General features: G+C 39.7%; 1 protein-coding gene across 8 annotated transcripts in view; it reads left to right on the forward strand.

Annotated features, from left to right (window-relative positions):
- The window catches only part of Cep152 (centrosomal protein 152), a 75497-nt gene that overhangs the window by 41368 nt on the left and 10488 nt on the right, over window positions 1-23641 (forward strand). For 6 of the 8 annotated variants that reach the window (XM_090358448.1, XM_090358447.1, XM_090358450.1 and 3 more), the window contains 9 exons: window positions 320-451; window positions 1517-1626; window positions 2876-3004; window positions 3361-3496; window positions 8622-8807; window positions 10383-10664; window positions 13676-13807; window positions 16298-16948; window positions 19142-19265. In XM_090358448.1, coding sequence (XP_090214574.1) covers window positions 320-451; window positions 1517-1626; window positions 2876-3004; window positions 3361-3496; window positions 8622-8807; window positions 10383-10664; window positions 13676-13807; window positions 16298-16948; window positions 19142-19265 — 1882 coding nt within the window. Of the gene's footprint in view, window positions 1-319; window positions 452-1516; window positions 1627-2875; window positions 3005-3360; window positions 3497-8621; window positions 8808-10382; window positions 10665-13675; window positions 13808-16297; window positions 16949-19141; window positions 19266-23105; window positions 23274-23641 lie in introns of all 8 variants that reach the window. The other 2 variants (XM_090358453.1, XM_090358451.1) reach the window with 2 other exon arrangements.

Raw genomic sequence — 23641 nt, forward strand, 5'->3', positions numbered from 1 at the left:
AAGATAACCAAGGGACAGCAAAGGAGATGAGAGACAACATAGTACATTAAGGACAACAATCATTCGTTATATGGTGAAAGCCTTTTCTATACCTGACAAATTTTGGACCATGATTTGCATGGCTTATGGAAGACATAATTTGTGGAGGGTCTGTAGATCAGTTATTTTTGCACTCATGTTAATTGTGTTTGCTAGTTGGTTTGGGTAATTTGCATTTTATTTTAGCAATATGGAAGATCTGTGGAAATTATTTATGCTAAGTTAGGCAAGTATGAAATTATTTCAGATGATTACATAGTTTTGTCTTTTTAATATTTAGTCTAAAACAGATACTGCAGAAAAACCAGCTAATCAGTTAGAACTTGACGACGTCTCTTCTTCTGATGGGATTGTCAAAGATGACATCTTGCAACTTAAAAATGAAGTCCAAGCTTTACAACAACAAAATCAGGTAATTAAAAATGTCCTGTAGCTGGGCACTGGTGGCTCTCGTCCATAATCTTAGCTACTTAGAGGCTAAGATTAGAGGATTCAGGTTTGAAGCCAGCTCAGGCAGGAAAGTATGAGAGTCTTACCTCTAGTTAACTACCACAAACACAAAGCCAAAAGTGGAGCTGTGGCTCACGTGGTAGTAAAAAAAAATCTCAGGGACACCATCCGAGCAATGAGTTCAAGCATGTTTGTGTGTACTCAATTCTTTCTCTGTCCCCCTCTCCTTTTCATCCTTTTCCTCTTCTGCCTCCTCCTTTCTCCCTTTCTCTTTCCCTCTCTCTTTCTCTATCCCTTTCTCCCTCCTGAAGTTAAAATAGACATTTTGAAAATATAGTGAGAGAAGACAACTTTGTATACGTTTATTTCCCTTTACTTGGAAGTTTTGGTACAGTTTCATTGGATGGTTTGTGTAATTTTGTTTCCTTTCTGTGTACTAGCATGGCTGATAGAGATATTCTTTCTTCTGTAGCCAGTCCTTGGCCAAAAAGAAAAACCTTGCTAGATGGTGGCAGAAGAATGCTAACTTGTAAGATTTAGTTTGTTAGCTTGCTCTGCTACATTATTTTTGTAGTTAAACTGTGTGTGTGTGTATATGTGTGTGAGTGTGTGTGAGTGATGGGGCTTGAACTCATCCTGGGCACTGTCCCTGAGCTCATCAAAGATACCACCCTACACCCGGGCTTGGGCTGGGCGTTGTCCTTGAGATCTTCAGCTCAAGACTACCTGGGCTGGCTTTGAATCTTGATCCTCAGATCTCGGCTAGGATTACAGATGTGAGCCACCACGCCCAACATTAGTTTAAAATTTTCTTATATTTCAAAACAAAGTTTTAATTCCTTATTAGAAAGCTATTTTACTGTATATGTATGTTCTTAGCAAAGTATGAGATTTTTTTATTTTATATAATTATGAAAATGAGATTGTCAATATTCTAGGATAAATAAAGCACAGAAAGATATTAAGATGGTTAGATTAGTCCAAAAAATGATTTTTAATTTCTTTGAAATACTTTTTTTGTGTTTAGGAGCTTAAAGAAGCTGAAGGAAACCTGAAAGCTACAAATCAAGCCTTATGTAATCAAATGAGACAAATGGTACAGGACTTTGATCGTGATAAGCAGGAAGTTATGGATAGGTAAGGTTTATTGTAGATGTGTGAAGTTTTTCTCCTGGGTTCCCTTGTCCAAGTCTACTCCCCTCCCTCATAAAAAGATTTTAAGAAAGTGCTAGGTAAACTCTTCATTGGATCTTTTTTGTGGCTCATGGGGCTTGAACTCACCTGGGTGCTATGAGCTTGTCAGCTCAAAGCTACCACCCTATCCCTGGGCATTGTCCTTGAGCTCTTCAGCTCAAGGCTATCAACCTACCCTTGAGCTGAGCCCCATTTCCTGTTTTCTAGAGGTTAACTGGAGATAAGAGTTTCTGATCTTTCTGTGTGCCTAGGCTGGCTTTGAACCTTGTTCCTCAGATCTCAGCCTCCTGAGTAGCTAGGATTATAGGCGTGAGCCACCACGCCCAGCTTTTTTTTTTTTTTTTTTTTTTTGCCAATCCTAGGGCTTGAACTCAGGGCCTGGGCACTATCCTTGGACACTTTTTGGTCAAGGCTAGTGTTCTACCACTTGAGCCATAGCATCACTCGGGCTTTTTCTGAGTATATGGTACCTAGGAATTGAACCCAGGGCTTTGTGCATGCCAGGCAAACACTCTACCACTAGGCTAGTCTCCCAGGCCCTTCATTGGATCTTGGATTGTCAGAGATGTCTGGCTTCTCTGATTAGAATTTTTCTGTGGGAACAGCATTATGAAGTGGGTTGAGTTCTGTGGCACTTTGGAAACATACTTCAGACGCTGAATATTTGATTTGGTTTGGTTCCGGCTTTTCGTATGCTTTTTCTTTTCCTTTCTTTTGTTTTTCGTTTTTTAAGACTAACCTGGGAAATTACTTTTTATAAAGAAGAAATTTGTGGAAGGAAATATGTCTTCCAAATACCAAATCATAAACTTTGAAACAGACTTTTGGAGCATAACTTACTTGTGAGTTGGATACTGCTTGTATTTGCATATTAATACATATGAAGTTTGGAACCACACCCTGGATGTTTCAATTAATTGCCTAGAAGTCTTCAACAGAAACAATTCTGTCTGGAAGGTCTAAGATGGTCTCACATCCAAGGTTTTTTTCCCCCCCTCTGGAAACATGAAGAAAGAAAAATTTGAAGATCCTCATAAAAGTCGATTGTAAAATTATTACTGTTTTGGAGAAAAGCAATCTGTCCTTAATTAGCAGTAGACAATAGGAAGAAAAGAAGGAAGGAAGCAAAGCAATTTTAGTCTGTTTCTAGTAATGGCCAACATTGCTTTAAGACTCTACTCTCTGTTGCCAGGTGTGAGAGGACATACCATCAGCACCATGAAGCTATGAAAGCCCAGATACGTGAGAGCCTGTTAGCAAAGCATGCTTTGGAGAAGCAACAGCTCTTTGAGGTGTATGAGGGGACTCACTTACAGCTCAGGTGAGACTGGAAAGGGTTGGCTCCTCTTTTGGTATAAGAGATGATACTCGGGGGCCGGGAGTTTGGCCTAGTGGTTAAAGTGCTTGCCTAGCATGCACGAAGACCCGGGTTCGATTCCTCAGTACCACATACATAGAAAAATGCTGGAAGTGGTGCTGAGGCTCAAGTGGTGGAGCTCTAGCCTTGAGAAAGTCCAAGGATAGGGCTCAGGGCCTGAGGTCAAGCCCAGGACTGACAAAAAAAAAAAAAAAAAAAAAAAGGAGATGATACTCTCCTGGCCTCTAGTCATCTGGAGGAAAATTCTTAGTCTGCACTTTGTCTTGTGGTCATTTAGTTGTTGGCTTTATGTGTCCAAGGTCCGAACTGGATAAAATGAATAAGGAGATGGCTGCTGTACAGGAATGTTACCTAGAAGTGTGCAGAGAGAAGGATAATTTAGAATCTACTCTCAGGAAGACCATTGAAAAGGAACATCAGGCTCAGGAGCAGAAGGTATGGTACTGATTCAGAGTTGCAGTATGTCTATGTCATATCCCTTGTCCAGGGCTTGGTATTGGGGTAGGGAAGTTATTCATAGAAGTCTCTTTCCTGTTGGCTGTATAATACCACTATAGCTCGTGCTAGTACCACTATAGCTTATGCAATTCAGTAAATATTATACAATTAAAAATTTTAGGGAAGATTGGGAATAATGGCTTATTCCTGTACCTGTTTACATGGGAGATAGAGATTGAGAGGATCTGGAGTTTGAGGCCAGCCTGAGCAAAAAGCTACTGAGACCTCCATCTCAACCAAGAAGCTGATAAACTGGCTAGCTTATCAGCCATGAAAGGAGGGAGAGGCTGTAGGTGGCAGAATCAGTGCTGGGCTGGCTAGTACTGAGAAAAGAAACCATAAGACACCACCTAAAAATAAATGAATATGCTGGGAATGTGGCTTTTAGTGGTAGAGTGCATGCCTAGCATGCATGAATGAAGCCCTGGGTTCAATTCCTAAGTACCACATGAAGAAAGCTGGAAGTAATGCTGTGGCTTAAGTGGTAGAGTGCTAGCCTTGAGCAAAAGAATTGCTCAGGGACAGTGCCCAGGCCCTGAGTTCAAGCCCCAGGATTGCCTAAGGCAAAAAAGGTATGGCAAAGGAAGCTGCGATCTGAAAATTACAGTTTGAAGCCAGCCTGAGCAGGAAAGATTGTTAGACTCATTTCAAATCAACCACCAAAAAAGCAGAAAGTAGGGTTGTGGCTCAAGTGGTAAAGTGCTAGTCTTGAGCAAAAAAAGCTCAGTGACAATGCCCAGGCCCTGAGTTCGACCTTCAGTATCACAAACAAAAAATAACGAAACCAAAAAGCCTTTCTAGGAAATGGCATATAAGTAGAAGGAAATATTTCCTTGTAGACTTATTCTAGAAGGCAAGAGTGGACCAACTCAGTCTAAAACCCATGGATCTGCATTTTTATTTTTCTGACTTTTTTTTTTTTTGCCAGTCCTGGGCTTGAGCTCAGGGCCTGAGCACTGTCCTTGGACTTTCTCAAGGCTAGCACTCTACCACTTGAGCCTTAGCACCACTTGCGGCTTTTTGCTATATATATGTGGGGTACTGAGGAATCGAACCCGGGTTTTTGTGCATGCTAGGCAAGCACTCTACCACTAGGCCAAACTCCCGGCCCCTTTCTGACTTTTTTTGGGGGGGGGGTGGTCATGGGGCTGGGTACTTGTCTCTGATTGATCTCTTTTGTTCTACACTCTTATCACTCTACCACTTCTGATGGTGATTAATTAGAAATGAAGCCTCACGGTGACTCACACCTGTAATCCTAGCTACTCCTAGCTCATACCTGTTAGCCTAGCTACGCTGAAGGCTGAGATCTGAGGATCAAGGTTCAAAGCCAGCCCGGCACAAAAGGACCTGAGACTCTTATCTCCAATTAACCTCTAGAAATGGGTAGTGGGGCTTGGCTCAAGGGTAAGGCAGATGAAGAAAAAAAAGAAAAGAAAAAAGAATCTCACAGGCTTTCTTGTCCAAATGGTAGCTAAGATTGCAGGTTTGAGCCACCAGTGCCCAGCTTACATCCCCGCCCCCCCCCTCCCCCCATTGTGGGGCTTGAATTCTGGGCCTGGGCGCTGTCCCTGAGCTCTTCAGCTCAAGGCTACCACCCTACCCCTTGAGCCAAGCCCCACATTTGTCAACTACTCATGAAACTTTAGTCCTGTGAGTATTTGGGGGAAATAAACAAAAAAAGTCACTAGAATATTCTTCCAGAGATCTTTTCCTTGGATGCATTTCTCTTCTGCTCTCTGGTAGCTAATTGTCATTTTAATTTGCACGTGGTGGCATGATGGGTAGGGGAGGCTCTAAAGGGGAGGATGTTAGTGTTGGCTTATTTCAGGGAAAGAAGCGGCTCTTCTGCAATAAGTCTAACTCTGCTTGGATTTTCCAAGCTACTCTTGGGGGGCATCCAGGACAAAAATCACTGGTGGACAAGGGCCAGCCTCCTCCTTATACGGGTCGAAGTGCTTCCCAAGGTCCACTTCTGAGGATGGGTGGGATCAGTCTGCAGACATAATTTGAAAGCCACCTGCGTCAGGCTTAAAGTGTTAATCTTGAAGGCTTGAATAAATGTTCCACAGAGGTTTCTTGGTAAGTCATATTAAAGCACGGTATTGCCATCACAGACTTGAAAGAGAAAAGGAAAAGGCAGGTGAGGCATTCAGCTTCTTAAATATTGTGATTATTTTTGAAAGATGGATATGGTGAAAACACATGCTAGGTATCCATACCATTTATGAAAAAGAACTTGTAAAATAGCCTGTTTTCATTAAAATTGGCAGTATAAAACTTAAAAGGGTCTTAAATTTCTTAGCAATTGAGCACTTAGCCTGCGGTGATGCTTTTAAAATAGGGAAATCTTCAGTATGACTTTTTAGAAATGGATAAACTGGGGGCCAGGAGTTTGGCATAGTGGTAGAGTGCTTGCCTAGCATGCACGAAGACCTGGGTTCGATTCCTCGTTACCACATACATAGAAAAAAGCTGGAAGTGGTGCTGAGGCTCACGTGGTAGAGCTCAAGCCTTGAGAAAAGTCCAAGGACAGTGCTCAGGCCCTGAGCTCAAGCCCAGGACTGGCAAAAAAAAAAAAAAAGAAAGATAAACTGGCAAGAACACGAGAATAGAACTCTGAAAGAGGTCATTGTTTTCAGAACTATGTTTTGAGTATCTTTTTTTTTAATATATTTTTTTATTGTAATTAATAGAAGGGTTACATGATATTTGCCAGATAAATGGTACCTTAATTCCCACACATTGATACCCTTTCACATGTCATGGTCCCCATTTCCCTTCCCCCCTCCCCCACCCCTCATCTTGTTTTCCCCCGTTCCCTATCCAATTTCAGATAACCAAATACAAATATATCTGATATATCAGGTAGCAAAGTGAGATAGTGTAACAATATGAGATAACCAAGGTGTTTTGAGTATCTTTGAGAGAATCAATTTGACTATAAAATTAGATCTCATCTAATAGGTAAATTGCAATTCAAAGCTATTGTATACTTTGGCTTAAAAATTGTGCATAAATATGTGAAGGAAAGTTAAAAGACTCCCCCAACCCCTCAAAAAAAAAACTTACTTTTTTTCCTTTAAAAGTTTAAAATTATCATGGAAAACAATTTACTTTTTCATTGGGTGTATGATTCTGTAAATTTTCAACACATGTAAAGACTTGTCAGGATTCGGATGCATTTTTATCACCCTAAGGATTCCCCGTACCTTGATGTTGTAGTTCCCTTCACCCCGCAGTGAGAAGAGCCAGTGTAATTCCTTCCTTCTCTGGGAATTTATTTGAGTGGTTTGGGTTTTTGCTTTGGTTCATTTTATTATAGAGCTTGGTAAGCTCTTTGCAATCTTGATAAATCAGTCAGAAGTGAAATACCTTAGCCTGACAGTGTCTCACACCTGTAATCCTAGCTGCTCTGGAGGCTGAAATCTGAGGACTGAGGTTCAAGAGGTTCAAAGGCAGCCAGCCCAGGCACTAAAGAACAGGAGACTTACCTCCAATTAATCACTGGAAAATGGGGGACTCTTACCTCCAATTAATTACTATAAAACGGGAAGTGGAGCTATGGCTCTAGGGGTAGGGCGGTAGCCTTGAGCTGAAGAGCTCGGGAACAGCGCCCAGGTCTAGAGTTCAAGCCCCATGACCCACAAAAAAATAAATAAAATAAAAAAGTGAAACACTTTTATATTTAGACTTTAATATTTTCTTATGCTCCACAATTTTCTTAGGAAGTGTCTTTCCCTCACTAACCACACATGCACACACAAGTACACAAATAATGTAAGCTTAAACTCAGGCCCGGGCACTGTCCCTGAACTTCTTTTACTCTAGCACTCTACCACTTGAGCCACAGCATCACTTCTAGCCTTTTTTGTTAATGTGGTACTGAGGAATTGAATCCCAGGGATTCATTCATGCTAGGTAAGCACTCTACCACTAAGCCACATCCCCAGCCCCAGTGCACACATATTAATGAATCCTAAAAGTAAACTCGTGAACTTTTGGGTCATTCCTTTCAGGACACAGGTTGTTCCTCTGTGGACAAGTGTTGATCTGGTGACTTAGTTTGCGTTCAGAAGTACTGTGACAAACAGTATCAAGAATCTGAGCTTATTTTCATGTTTGACATGTCTGAAACAAGTTATTGAGCCAGGCTGTTGGAGCTCATGTTCTTGTTTTTCTCTAATACTTGGGTTTTAAATTCAGCTTACTTGCTTGTACTTGGTTGGTATTTACACTTGTACAGTTGCCTCTAGCCCAACTTTTTGCTGGTTACTTTGGAGATATGGAGTCCCTCAGTAGCTGGCATTACAGATGACCAGTACCCATCACTAATTTTTTTTTTTTGCCAGTGTCAGGACTTTTGAACTCAGGGCCTGAGCACTGTCCTTGGGCTTTCTCAGGGTTAGAGTTTTGCCACTTGAGATACAGCACCATTTCCGGCCTTTTCTGTGTATGTGGTACTGAGGAATCGAACCTGGGTCTTCTTGCATGCTAGGCAAGCACTCTACCACTAGGCCAAACTCCCGTGCCTCCTTCCTCCCTCATCACTAATTCTTTACATACATAGAGCCCTTTATATTGTACAGTAATCAGTGAAGGCTTATAAATTTGCAGATGAGGCATATTCTTACTCATAATGCTTTTCATATATTCCACGTTAAAGCTTATTTATTCAACTGCAATACAAACTAAGTTGATTCTACTTAAGTTTCAGTTGAGCTCCGCACCTCTTCCCTACTCCAGGCCCCAGGGTTTGAATTCAAAGTCTTAACATTCACTAGGCTTGCTTGCTTGACTGACATTTTATCTCTTGAGCCATATGTCTACTCTGAATTTTTGCTGATTATTTTGGAAATGGAATCTAGTGAACTTTTTTTTCCTTGGCTGGCTTAAAAACCACAATCCTTCAGCTCTCAGCATCTTGAGTACCTAGGATTACAGAAGTGATCTTCTGACATGCAGCCTTTTCCGAACAGTGAATTACTTTTAAGTGAATTACTATTTTTTACTTAGGCTGTTAGTGTTCCATAGTAGTACTTATTTGAATTTTATTTTTAAGAGGCAGTTATTGGAGGAAAAAGAAGAACAAGTAAGCAAATTGCAGCTGGAACTTGAAGAAAAGTTCAAAGAAACTCTTGTGCTGGAAAAAAATAAGTGGATAAAAGAGCAAGAAGCTGGCATCAAGCAGCAGATTGACAATGAAATGATGTTAGCCAAAGCACAGTGGGATAAGGAACGGAAAGAGGTGTGGGTTAAAATATCTTTCTTGTCACCATGTTAAAAAAAACCATATTAAGTATACAAGGCAGTTCTTCCTAAGCAGACATAAAATGTTTACTTGGGAAGTACCTTCCCCATTATCTGTTGTATCTTTCAGAATGAGGTTATTAGCTGCTTACAATTACTTGACTCTTAAGCCACATTCAGGATATAAGAGGTCTTTTTATTGGGGGGGGGGGTGAGGTAGGGGAGGTACTTCTTTCATTCCTAAAAATGAAACCATCATCAAATTTCATATTGTGTAATATTTCTGGTAATTCAAGGTGAATGTTGGTAATTAAATAGTCTGAGCTGGGTGCCCATGGCTCGCTCATGCCTGGAAGCTGATATTGGAGGATTGTGACTCCGAAAAGTCCAGGAGACTCGTATTTCTAGTTAACTCCTCAAAAGCCAGAAATGGTTTCAAATGGTAGAGTAACTGAAGGAACAGCATCCAGGCCCTGAGTTCAATCCCTCCCTCTCTCTTCCCTCTCTCTCTCTCTCCCTCCTTCTCTCTCTCTCTCTCTCTCTCTCTCTCTCTCTCTCTCTCTCTCTCTCTCCCCCTCCCTCCCTCCCTCCCTCCCTCCCTCCCTCCCTCCTCCCCCCCCCCCTCTCTCTCTCTCTCTCTCTCTCTCTCTCTCTCTCTCTCTCTCCCTCCCTCTCCCTCCTCCTCTCCCTCCTCCTCTCCCTCTCCCTCCTCCTCTTTCCCTCTCTATCTCTCTCTTCCCTTCCCTCCTTCTCCTTCTTCCCTCCGCATATAATAGGGCAAGCTCTGAGGCACAAGCTTACTTACTATCTAAGTAGTTTTTTAAAGATCAGTATTTTACTTAAAAAACTGAGAAATGTAAAAGATAATCTCACTCTTATTTAAACTAGATTTTCCTATTTATAAAATTGTGAGTTTTTATTAATCTAGTAGACATGAAGGTGGTTTGAGAACTGTGGCTACTCAAGAATAGAATAGAAACAAAAGCAAATTGTATTATTTCCAGTCTTGCCTAAGACTGGAATCCTACACGCTTTGAAGACTGGAATCCTATACTCTTGAAAGTAAGAAAACCACGAAGATGTTCTTCCAGTAATGCCTCCCTCTTGAATGAACTCTGCCCCATAACATTTTACATCTAAATAAATAAGACTCCATTGTGCTCAAGCCAGTAAAATTTTTTTAAATATCAATTTCATTCTATGATCATTAATTAGGTGGCTCAGTGCCTGCTTTGTGGGAAGTATGATATTGACAGCAAAACATAGGAATACCAAAAGGTTTTTGCTTTAATCATGCCATCTTAATGGTGGTAATATTAGCTCTTCTGTGCATTCACAACAAAATCATGTGACCTTTACAATACAATCAAATTTTCCCTGTGATTTTTGTTGCATAGTTTTGGTCAAACAGACTTTTGAGTTGTGTTTGGTAATACATTTTCATTGACTGCATTTCTAAATTTCATAGAATTACAGTGTCTAGTTTTCAAACACAGCTGTGGTTGATTTTTGACTCTTCTAGATTTTACTTTCCTTGAGTGTTTTTCTTAATTTTCTTTTTTTCTAAAATCAGATCAAACAAAACCTCATTCAACAGCTGGAAAAAGAGTGGCAGTCTAAGTTGGATCAAACTCTAAAGACAATGAAAAAGAACACTTCAGACTTCGGTATCCAGACTGACCAGGCTGCTACCCTTGATGTCATTTCGAAGGCTGAGATGACAGTCTTGCTGGAGGAGCAGAAACAGAAGATTCTGCAAGACTTAGAACAGCAGAAGGAAATAGCTCTCAAGGGGGCTTTGAAGAAACTAGAGGTTGAACTGGAGCTTAAATACTGTGAAAATATGACCAAACAGGTAAAAAGCATGATTCCCAGTAAAATCATTGGTACTGCTTGTGTAGGAAACTTGTTCAAATGTTACCTTGGAACTTGTTTGTAACTTTATACTTAAATTTTTTTTCTTTTGCCTTTCTAGAAACCAGCCATGTCCATAAAGTTTTCATCATTCCATTTCTTTAATGAACTGCTACCTTGTAGTTTCCCTGCATATTCTTTCAGTGTAAAAGTTGTTCCTCTGAGATCGAAGCATTAACGGTGCTGGAGGTTAAAGATAGTCATCTTATATCTGAATGTAGAACAGTTTAGTTAAGAACCTTTGACATACCATGTTTTACTATATTACAGATACATTAGCCTGTGTGAATAACGTATTTAATGGTGTTAAGATGGACAGTATAGAATCTGCAGGTGCACCCTAAGTGGAACTTGTAGTTCCCACCAGTTGCCAGAAAGCGGTGCCATTGCCTCTCCTTTTAAAACACTCACCCAATCAGCTAATAACTGGGGCAGGTGACTTGACATCAAAGAAATGTCTTTCTAAGAAACACAGAGAGCCTGCATTTCTAAACAGAATAAAGTGCTTTGTCTGTTACGTCATACTTAACTGTTAGTGATCTTTGAGCGTTTTTGGTCTCAGGACTCCTTTGTTTTGAGTAATAGACAAGCTTTGTATATCTATTTTCTGTGATAAATGAACCTGTGATTTTATGGGTTTGTTTTTTGTTTTGAAACCAAGAATATCTTTGAAATCAAGAATATCCAAACACACATTTATCAACGATTAGAGCAACTACATTGTAAATGTAGCAGATGGTTTTTGGGGAATTATGCTGTTTATGCAAGTAGTTGGTGTCTTAATTTGACAATAGACTCTCTTGTCAACCATCTTGACCAGGTTTCTATTATGTATTTGTTATTTTGGATGTCATCTACTATAAATGGTGCCTAAATTGAGATACTTTCTTAAAAAATACACTCTTAAAATGCATTTTTAGTGAAATAATTGAAAATTTGCTTGTATACATTGTTTTACCTGACTCTATGGGGGCATTTTTTAAAGTCTGGAAATATAAGCAGATACATTTAATTGTCTCAGGGACATTTTGTTAAAACAATTATTTTCTAAAATGTCTACTAATTTAAATGTTCTGTGGGCAAAGAAATGTTCTTAAAGTGCTTCTTTCATACTTAGGAAATTATATATCTTGTGAATAAAAAGTAGCATAATATGATAGAGTAGATATTTTAATAACTTTTTACGGAATATAAATTTCCACAGGGACCTTAGATGTAAATCATAGACAAGTATAAGGCTCTGGGTTCAACCCCTAGAATTCCAAAAACTAAAATAAGGTAATGATGTTTCAATAGCATTTTTTTTCCTCATATATATTTTAAGGTGTTTTGTTCTGCCAGTGCTGGGCTTGGGCTCAGGGCCTGGGCACTGTCCTTGGGTTTTCTCAAAGCTAGAGCTCTACCACTTGAGCCTCAGCACCACGTCTGGCTTTTTTCTATGTATGTGGTACCAGAGAATCAAACCCAGGTGTTCATGCATGCTAGGCAAGCACTCTACCAGTAGGCCAAACTCCTGGCCCCCCATAGCATTTTTTTAAATGCACTTTTTGTTTTTTTTATTGTGGATCATGCGGCTCGAACTCCGGGCCTGGGCACTGTCCCTGAGTTCTTCAGTTCATGGCTACCACCCTACCACTTGAGCCACAACGCCACTTCCGTTTTCTGGAGATTAATCAGAGTTAAGAATCTCAAGTCCTTTTGTGCCTGGGATGGCTTTGAACCTTGATCCTCAGATCTTAGCCTCCTGAGTAGCTAGGAGTAAAGGTGTGAGCCACTGCGCCCAGCTTTATGCATATTTTTAACCCATTGGAATTTACAAAGTGCTGTTATTCAGTACTTTAGTAAAAGATAAAATCTGTTATATCAGTCCTCTGTGTGTATTTATGTGTGTATGTATATAGTCTAAGAAGAAAATTAGAAAAAACATTAATAACTGGTCATCTTATAGTTGGTGACAGATTTATAATTAGCTCATCCTTATAATTCATCGAGCCTTTAATTTTGGCTGAACGCAAGGAATCTCCCTCATTTTGTAATAACTCATTCCTTTTTTTTTTTGGTCAGTGGGGTTTAAACTCTGGGCCCGGGTACTGTTCCTGAGCTCTTCAGCTCAAGGCTACAATTGTACTACTTGAGCCACAGTGCCACTTCCAATTTTCTTGTGGTTATTTGGAGATAAGTGGATGGAGTTTCATGGACTTTCATGTTCTGATGGGCTTTTTTACTGTGATCCTCAGATCTCAGCCTCCCGAGTAGCTAGGATTGCAGGTATGAGCCACTGGTGCCTGGCTGGTTTTTTTTGGTCCGTCTCATGGGGCTTGAACTCTAGGCATTGTCCCTGAGCTCTTCAGCTAAAGGCTACTACCCTACCCCTTGAGCCACAGTGCCACTTCTGGTTTTCTAGTGATTAATTGGATATAAGAGTCTTATGGAATTTGGTGCCTGGGCTGGCTTTGAACCGAGATCCTCAGATCTCAGCCTCCTGAGTGGCTACGATTATAGGTGTGAGCCTCTGTGCCCGGCTAGTAATTCGTTCTTGACAGCAGGAAAGTTGGCCAGATGTTAGACTCCAAACTCCAGTGCTGTGTGGATGCATGTGGGGTGGGCCATGAGGAATGAGAAAGGGGTGGTTAGTGGTTGGCAGCAGCTGGCACCAAGCAGTCCTGTGGTCTGCCTTCTCTTTTTCTCCAAGGTCAATAGAATTGATTGGAAATGGCAGTTGGTACTTTGGAGGATACTTTTAGTATTATTCATCAAACATTTAGAGATCCCACTTCCAGTTGTATTTTTCAAGGGACAGTATGGGAAGTTTAGAAAAGAAGAATTGAATTTGCTCTTTGGAATAAGATAGATGTGTAACTAGTACAGGGAGACACTATAAACTGGGCAGGAAAGTAGAATAGTTATTTGCAATACCCTTCCTCACCTCTGTCTCCTTGCAATGTCCTACAGGTAGAAACGGCTGTGCAAAATGCTCGTCATCGATGGCTAGAAGAACTGCCTGAGCTTGGAGAGTATAAAGCCCATGTGAGAGCAGAACAGAAGAAGTGGGAAGAACAGCAAGAGATCTCGGTGGCCAATCGGGTAAGCACCATCCTGGAAAGTGAGGTCCTCTCCTTAGTTCTTCCCTTACCTCTCTTGTGAATATGCATTTATTGCCTAGCATGCATGAAGACCCGCGTTTGATTCCTGGGTACCACATACATAGAAAAAAGCCAGAAATGGTGCTGAGGCTCAAAGTGGTAGAGCTCTAGCTTTGAGAAAGTCCAAGGACAGTGCTCAGGCCCTGAGCCCAAGCCCAGGACTGGCAAAAAAAAAAAAGGGCCAGGAGTTTGGCCTAGTGGTAGAGTTGAGTGGCCAAGTGGTTGAGTTGTACTCTTGAGAAAGCCCAAGAATAGCACTCAGGCCCTGAACTCACACCTCAGGACTGGCAAAAAAAAAAAAAAAAAAAAATGGACTTATTTTCCTGCCTGGTCTAGCTTTGAACCATCGTTTGATATCAGCCTCTTGAGTAGCTAGGATTACCGGCAGGAGCTACTAATGCCTGGGTATTTTAACATCCTAACCTTGATTTAGAAATTAATTCCCATTTTATCGGTCCGTAACTTTGCCTAGGGTTGATCAGAATGGGTGTTTATTAACTATGTAATATTCTATTAGTTTGTGTGTGCACAAGGGCACTTGAACTCAGGGCCTCATACCTCATTCAAGATTTCTTGCTATTAGCACTCTACCACTTGAGCCATGCCTCTAATCCAATTGTTTTTCTGGGTTAATTGGAGATTTAATTCATTAGGCCTCTGTTTGCTGGGTGGCTTCAAATCATTTTCTAGGTCTCAGCTTTGTGAGCCACCAATGCTAGCACTGTAATGTTCTTTCTCATGAATAAAGGTTTTTCTGTGCTATGTCAGCATTTTCTCTTTGGTAAATAGCCAACTAGTCTTTCCAGAGACTTTATATTCCTTAAAAGGAAAACTCCAGTGTTAAAAATGCATGTACTCTCTTAAAACTGAATTTCTTGGTCTAAATGCTTTTAATTAAAGTGCCAGCAAACTGAAACTAACTTTGAAAGTTGACCTAATAATTCTAATATTTGGAAAAATGAAAAGGACTAGACATTCTTTAGTATTCTAGAAAAGGAATTATAGTCCATCCTTAACCCATAATAGACTGTATTAGATAACTCAAAGTTGAGTCCCAGAACTATAATTGTTTCCAGTTTAGTCTGAGATAGAAGTCAGAGATAGTCATATCTATGAATTAAAAGCTTAATTAAAAGATTAATAAATTCTTTTTTTTTTTGTCAGTCCTGGGGCTTGAACTTGGGGCCTGGGCAATGTCCTTGAGCCTCAGTGCCACTTTTAGCCTTTTCTGTTTATGTGATACTGAGGAGTGGAACCCAAGGCTTCATGTGTGCTAGGCAAGCACTCTTACCAGTAAGCTACCTTCCCAGCCTAATAGATTTTTTTTAAGTAAGAGTTATCACATAATGAAAGTCTTATGGTAGGGCTGGGAGTTTGGCCTAGTGGTAGAGTGCTTGCCTAGCATGCACGAAGACCCGGGTTCAACTCCTTGGTACCACATACATAGAAAAAAGCTGGAAGTGGTGCTGAGGCTCAAGTGGTAGAGCTCCAGCCTTGAGAAAGTCCAAGGACAGCGCTCAGGCCCTGAGCTCAAGCCCAGGACTGGCAAAAAAAAAAAAAAATAAAAAAAATAATAAAAAGTCTTATGGTAGATTATACTAAAATTCAGATTTTCCCATTCTGCAATAAAGATGATGAATTTAAACATTTTAAAATAAAAGTTTAAAAAGAAAAATCCTAGCTGGGTGCTGGTGATTCACACATTAAATCCTCTACTGGTCAGGGGGCCAAGATCAGAGGATCCCTGTTATAAGCCACTTCTGGCAGGAAACTATGAAACTCTTAACTCTAACCATAAGAAAGTCAGGAGTGGAGCTCTGGCTGAAATAGTAGAGCACTAAACTTGAGTGAAAAAGCTAAGATACAGTGCTTAAGCCCAGAGTTCAAATCCCCATATAAGCACAAAACCTCAAAAGAAATGTTTTGGTTAATTACATATAAAACACACATAAATGATCACATAAATGCATATACCATTTTCAGGTTCTAGTTCTCCATTATAAGAATGTTTGTTTTGTGTATAACCTTGGATATAAATAATTAGATGATTTAAAATGGAGATGATTTTCTAATTATATTTTTTGGAATGACATTGCATGTAAATTTCCTTTTTTTTGTTGGTGGTGATGGTGGTGGTTGTGGGGCTTGAACTGAGGGCCTGGGTGATGTTGCTGAGCTGTGTTACTTTGAACCACAGTGCCACTTGCTGTTTTCTAGTGGTTAATTGGAGATAGAGTCTCATGGACTTTACTAGGTGGGCTGGCTTTGAGCTGCAATCTTCACAGATCTCAATATTCTGAGTAGCTAGGATGCCTGACTCCCTTTACTTTGGATTTTAAGTCCCTCATTAGGTTAACCCAGATAGGTGCTTAGTTAATTTTGTTAATGAGAATCATAAAGACTTTTGAAATGAGTGTGTTGTACCTTTTAGCTCTCATTGGCTCTGTCTGAAGCAAAAGAAAAATGGAAAAGCGAGCTTGAAAATGTAAAGAAAACCATGATGCCCGGAAAGGAGTTGGAAGAGAAGATCCAATCTCTTCAGAAAGAACTAGAGTTAAAGAATGAGGAAGTCCCTGTGGTTATCAGAGCTGAGCTGGCGAAGGCCCAGAATGAATGGAACCGGGAAAAGCAAGAAGAAATTCACAGAATTCAAGAACAGAATGAGCAAGATTACCGACAGTTTTTAGATGATCATCGCAATAAAATTACTGAGGTGCTTGCGGCAGCCAAAGAAGACTTTGTGAAACAAAAAGCGGAACTGCTTCTTCAGAAGGAGGCAGAGTTACAGGCATGTCTGGACCAGAGCCGTAGAGAATGTATGGCACAGGAAGCCAGGCAGTCCCAACTGGAAATCCATCGGTTTGAGGAAGACATCCTAAATCTGCTGGACTTTCTCTTAAAGCACATGCAGAAGGAGGACTGTGGTGGTCCCGAGGACATGCAGCTCCTGGAGATTGTGTCAACTTGTTCTTCAAAATGGCTATCTATGCAGTATTGTGAGAGACTGAAGGAGTGTGTACAGAAAGGCCTTCAAGCAACGTTGTCCTTACTCAGGAAAAATGCCAACCCAGGACAGGAGAAGGTATGTGCCCATGGGGGAAAAGAGCTAGGGATTGCCATTGGGGGTTGGAGGAGATTCGAATGGGATTTTCTATGCTGTCTTTTCCTTCTTAAGCATTTCATAGATTAAGAGATGTAAGACTTAAGTTTTTTTTTTTGTCATCAGTTGTGGGACTTGAATTCTGTCCTTGAGCTCTTCAGCTCAAGACTACTATTGTCCTACCCCTTGAATCACAGCACCACTTCCAGTTTTCTGTGGTTAATTGGAGATAAGAGTCTCACAGACTTTAGTGCCCAGGATGGTTTTGAACTATTATCCTCAGATATCAGCCTCCTGAGTAGCTATGATTACAGTCGTCAACCACCATGCCTGGCCCTCACATTGTTTTGTGCCTGGGCTGGCTTTGAACCTCGATCCTCAGATTTTAGCCTCCTGAGTAGCTAGGATTACAGGTGTGAGCCGCCATGCCCGGCTCAGCTTTTTTTTTTTTTTTTTAACTTGTGGTTTAAAGACTTTGTAACACATTTAGAGGATAGGGTTGTTTTTTTTTTTGTCAAAGTTTGATAACTTAAAAGTGTTACAAATGTGAGCTAGAGCTTTTAGCTTCTAGATGCCTTATTCCTAAAAATTACGCATATTATATACATACACACGTATTATGTACACATGTGTATGTAGAATTATTTTTCTCTTGGGATTCAATTGGCCTTTCTTACCTAATGACAGTCAATGACAGAGGACTTTGAAAGATTTATAAATTTAAAATTACTCCTATTGTTTCAGTTCATAGGAGGCTGACCCAGGAATCTTTTTATAGGACTTAAAATTGTATAAGCAATGTAAGATCATCTGTGACTTAAGTGGTTCACAAGTCTGTGGAGGCTAAGAATTTAGACATTGACTGTTTTTGTAGGGTGGGTCAGATTCCATTCCTGAGAAAAAGATGACTTTGAAATGTGGCATTTGTCATAGGAATAATACTTCATCTTTTGCCTTTTTTTTTTTTTTGAGCCAGTTGAGCTCAGGACTTGGGAGGTAAATCACTGATTATAAATTTGCAGACTAGGGGCCATAGCTATGAAGAAATGGATTTATAGCTTATTAAAGCTGTAGTAATCATTACCAAATCTATAGTATTTAGAATTCTTTGTAGAAGTTAATAGAACAAAATTGAGCCCTAATTAACATAATTACAGTGATCAGAAAATTTCTAAAGTGGAGTGGATGCAATGAATGAAGACAGTTTCTAGTAAAATGCAAGTATCAAAATATAGTCACAAAGCAGTTCAGAATGGATGACAGGAAGCAAGTATCCAGAAAAAATTTGCAAGCAAACTTAGTATTTTTTAACTTCCAAAGAAAAAACAGTAAAATTACCACTGTTTTTTGTTAACTTGGCTTTTCTTCTCCAAATGTGAGTGGAAACCAGAAATAATATCCTGTCTTTGTACTTAGTTTCCATTTCTCCTTTTATCCTCACTCTCATAGACTCTTGATTGCATGAAACCTGTCCTTTTTTTGTAACTCCTGACCTGACTTGATTCTGTGAGATATATAGATAACTTTTGGACACTTGGTAAATAAAATTCTCAAAAATGGTAGCTTTTGAAATAAGTCATATATTTTGTGTCATAATTCAACAGTGTATCAATGTCATATTTTCTGTTTGAGATTTTATTAGTTATCCAAAATACGAAAATGGTGCCTAAAAGAAAAAAAAAAAACCCAGAGAACTTAGTAAGCTATATTGCCTATAACAGGAACTGAAATAAACAGCATTCATTAAATGATCTTGTGCAAAATGTTTAACTTGGCTAAGTATGACATTCTTACCCATTGAGTCCACTAACACGTTAAAGTACTCAAAATAAAAATACTATATGAATTTAAAATAACTTACTGTTATTTTCAATTTCTAGTAGGCAAAAGATTGGCATTATAGTTGGTAAAGATTTTTACCATTGCAGTGAAAAAATTCTGAATTTTTCAAGTAATTCTGATTGTATATTGTTTGTCCTGTGGTTTAACCAAATAAACCTTCTTTGAAAATTTCTCCAGTATAAATGCATATTATCTATATTTGCTTATAGTTTAGACAACATTGTTTGCGAGGCAATAGTTTCTTTTTATGTTTTTTCACACTAGCATTTTAAATGAGAATTTGCATAGAGATTTTTTTCCCTAGGCATTAAGTATGAAGACAATTTATTTCAGAGAAAGACGGTAAAGATTTGTGAAGATCCTTCTAGCTGGGCCACTGGCAGAGAAGACCCTGGAATGCCTGTTCCCACTGCTGGAGACTGCAATCAGCCCCTGGCCTTGCAGGATGCAGAAGCTGGTAATTGATTTGGTGTCTGCTAGTCTGCATGATATTTCTAATCACTATTCTAAAGAGTTGTTTGGAAGACAATGGCAAATCACTCACTGGCTCCCATCCTGTTAGCAAATGGACCACTTATACCTGTTGCTGCCCTCTTCCCACATCCAGTTTCTACTATTTGTTGTTTCCACTATGACCTGGAAAAGGCACAGTAATTGCCAGGGAAAAATCATGCATACTAAGTTGAGTGTTTCTAATTCAGAAAGTGTTACCCTAATCTTAGATAATCCTAGCTGTCCTCAAAGGCCAATCATTGGTTATTTTTCTTATTATTCACAGACCCTTTTCCTGTACTTTTAGATTCTAGGTAACTAAGAATGTCTTATTGACAATTAGGTGGAAGAAGTGCTACCTAATTTGTACTTCCTTTAAATATGTTTGAGATGGCTTGAGAATTGCATTTTAATCTGCAAAATGAATAGAAACAAGTTTCAGATGTTATTTGGCTCTAGGAAGTCCTGTAAAAGAAATTAGTCTTATGAAAAGATTGGTTTTGGCTAAAGACAAAACATACTGCCAAATGATTTGCTTTTCTTTCGTCAATCTTTTCTCCTTAAATACAGTAATAAGTAAAGATTAATCCTTACTTACAGAAGGAATTGAATCGAAGTAAAGTCTTTTGTAGTGTTCCTATCCAGGTGTGTGCTACTGTTGACAGTGTGGTTACAGTCTTCTTTCCTATTATTTTAAAATAATTTTATATATGATACAATATTTGATTCATGTAAAATTTATGGGCATTATACAGGTAGTTTATAAAGCCTAGCAGCCAGGAACTCACCACTGGACTGAAGAACTAGGATATAACCAATTGTATTCACCACAGTTCCATCTCTATAGTTTTCCCCAACCAAATTTAACAAATATTATAGACTGGTGACTCTGCATTGATATGTTTTCTTAGTCTGTGTCAATTTATATTTCTACTTTACAATACCATTTATATTTATGATCTGAATTTGCATTTTATATTTCTTACATTATTTTAATCTTATAAATTGAATATATTACTAATGACAATGTTGAATGTTTGCTGCATGCCAGGTACTATACCAGATTTTTTTTGTGCATTTTTAAAAAAGGTTGGAGATTAGCTTGTAATCCTAGCTACTCGGGAAGCTCAGATCTGAGGATCTCAGTTTAAAAGTCAGCCCAGGCACAAAAGTCCAAGACTCTTTAATTCCAATTAACCATCAGAAAACTGGAACTGGTGCTGTAGCTCAGAGTGGTAGAGTGCTAGCCTTGAGTTGAAGAGCTTAGGGACAGGGCCCAGGCTCAGAGTTTCAAGTCCTATGATTGACCAAAAAAAAAGCAAAGATAAGAACAGATGAAACAGTCTTGTACCCCTTACTGGCTTAACTATTGATAATATTTTGTCCAATATTTTGTGCTTATCTGTGTGTATATGTTTGTAAATTTTGTTTTTTTAAAACCATTTGAGGATAAGATATTGTGATTTTTTTTTTTAAATCCCTAAATATCTTTGTCTCTATTTTCTTTCTCTCTCTCTCTTCTTTTTCTCTCCAGTCCTGGGGCTTGAACTCAGGACCTGAGCACTGTCCTTGGGCTTTCTCAGGGCTAATGCTCTACCACTTGAGCCACAGCACCACTTCTGGCTGTAGTACTACTGTATGTAGTACTGAGGACTCCAACCCAGGGCTTTGTGTATGCTTAGCATACATTCTACCAGTAGGCCACGCTCCCAGCCCAGGAGACATTTTCTTGCATGACATTTTTGTACCTTAAGTACAGAAAATTTTACAGCAGATGAAAGTATAAGTCAGCAGACCCTCATAGTGTCAGTTGACCCAGATAATATCTTGCTTGCATCTTTACTGTCCTTCCTGTGTTGGAATGTATTGGGTTAGGGATAAAACTTATCCTGTGTGTCTTTGGCCTCCTTTAATATATAATATGGTATGTACTTCACATTCCCTAGACTTTTTTTTGGCCAGTCCTGGGGCTTGAACTCAGGGTCTACACTGTTGGGAAGCTCTTTTGCTTAAAGCTAGGACTTCCTGTTTTTTTGAGTGGTTAATTGATGGTAAGAGTCTCAGAGGGGCTTTTGCTTTCTAGACTGACTTGGAGTCGAGATCTCAGCTTCCTAAGTAGCTAGGATTACATGCACGAGTCATTGGCACCTGGCTCCCCTAGGCTCTTGTACGGCACTAGTCTCTCTTCTTTACCTCTTGTTTTGTTTATTTATTTTTTTAAACACAGATCTTACTCTGTTCAATGACTTCATTCAGATTGTGCTTACTTGGCTGGAGTGCTGCATAAGTGATGAGTTTTTAGATCTGGAAGCATTCTGTGTTTTGTCTCATTTTGATCACCTGGTCAAAATGTTTTTTTTTTTTTTTTTTTTTTTTTTTTTTTTTGGGTCGTAGGGCTTGAACTCTGGGCCTGGGCACCGTCCCTGAGCTCTTCAGCTCAAGGCTAATGCCCTACCCCTTGAGCCACAGTGCCACTTACTGCTTTTTAAGTGGAGATATTTAGAGATGAGTCTCACTGTCTTTAGTGCCTTGGCTGGCTTTGAATCATGATCCTCAGATCTCAGCCTCCTGAGTAGCTAGGATTATAGGTATGAGCCACTGCACCTGCCATTTGCTCACTTTCTTCATTACTTAATTCATGTGGTTCTCTCCCCCTGGACCTAATAAGCAATCTTTGGGGAGACACTTTGAAGACCATGCACATAGCCTTCCTTTCTTTAGAACTTCATCTTTGATGTGACAGTCATTGGCAGTTCTTGGCTGATCATCATTACCATGGTGGTTGCAAAATAATTTTACCGAGTAGCACTCAACCTGTTGGTCTAATTCAGAATCATCTTCCCGTCTGTCTGTCTGTCCTTTCACCTATCCAGGCATCATACATATTTTTTAAAAACTTTACAATCACTACTAGAGGAGCCCCCAAAACTGCATCTTTGTAAAGTGTCTGTTTTTGAGTGCTTTTTTGTATTTTCTGGCATATCAAGTTATTTTGGTCTCATTTTGTGTTTATACCTCGTAGTACTGAAGCCAGCCATGGCTTGGCAATTCTTAGTTCCTTTTTTTTTTTTTTTTTTGCCAGTCTTGGGCTTTAGCTCAGGGCCTGAGCACTGTCCTTGGAGTTTCTCAAGGCTAGAGCTCTACCACTTGAGCCTCAGCACCACTTCCGGCTTTTCTCTACGTATGTGGTACTGAGGAATCGAACCCGGGTCTTCATGCATGCTAGGCAAGCACTCTACCACTAGGCCAAACTCCTGACCCTTCTTAGAAGGTTCCTTTTATGTAGGAAATTATATTCAGTACTAAAGTCTGAGTGTTTGTTTATTTTGGTTCAGTTGTGGATGCCTGGGCATTGGACACTTTCTGCTCAAGGCTAATGCTCTACCACTTGAACCACAGCGCTAATCCAGCTTTTTCTATGTATATAGTACTGAGGAATTGAACCCAGGGCTTTATGCATGAGAGATGAGCACTCTACCAGTAGGCTATGCTCCCAGCCCTGAGTGTTAGGTTTCGAGGCAGTTTTTAGAGCAGATGCTACGGTCCAAGTTTGCAAATTAAAAAAAAATTAAGTCTTGGTGAGGTTAATGCTCCGAGTCACACAGCCAGCAAAGTGGTGAATGGGATTTGAACCCATCTTTCTCTTAGCATCACATTCTTTCCACTGTCCTGCACTCTTATGTCATGGACATGGCATCTGGTTCCACCACCTCCCCCCATACTTTTTGTTTTGTTTTTTGGTTTTGTTTTGTATAGTCCTTAGTCTTAACTGATGAAAAAGTTTTCTATCATTTAACTTTTGCAGATAAGAAAAAGGTGTTTGAAATTAAAAGTGTATGCTGTGGACCTTGCTACCAAGAATTGGCAAAGGAAAAGCAGGAATGCCAGGATCTAAAAAGGAAACTGGAGAAATGCTGTAGGCATCTTCAGCATTTAGAAAGGAAGCACAAAGCAGTAGTGGAGAAAATCGGAGGTTAGCGTCTAAAGTTGCACTACTTATCCAGGAGTCAGCTTCTTGAAATGTGCAATTGTGGCATTTTTGTTCATTCTTTGCATTGAATCATCACTTTGGGGATGAATGGAAATCATTTGAATCTTTTATTAATCAAATTATTAGTACAATCAGAAGAGGAAAATTTCAGCTCTGATTAAAAGCTTCCTGACTGAACAGGTATTGAAGGTCCAGTTTGTGTCAAGCAGTCTTCTAGGCTCTGGCAGGCCTGAGTAAGCCTAGAAAGATGGAGGTGTTTGTTGAGACTAGCCGGTTCAGGGAATGGCATAAACAACAATATAGCTGTGAGTGGACCTCTCTTCTATTTGTCCAGTGTAGTGCTGTGAGGA

The sequence above is a fragment of the Megascapheus bottae genome, chromosome 25, assembly GCF_031878675.1.
Source record: "Megascapheus bottae isolate mThoBot1 chromosome 25, mThoBot2.hap1, whole genome shotgun sequence".
Classification (NCBI taxonomy): Eukaryota; Metazoa; Chordata; class Mammalia; order Rodentia; family Geomyidae; genus Megascapheus; species Megascapheus bottae.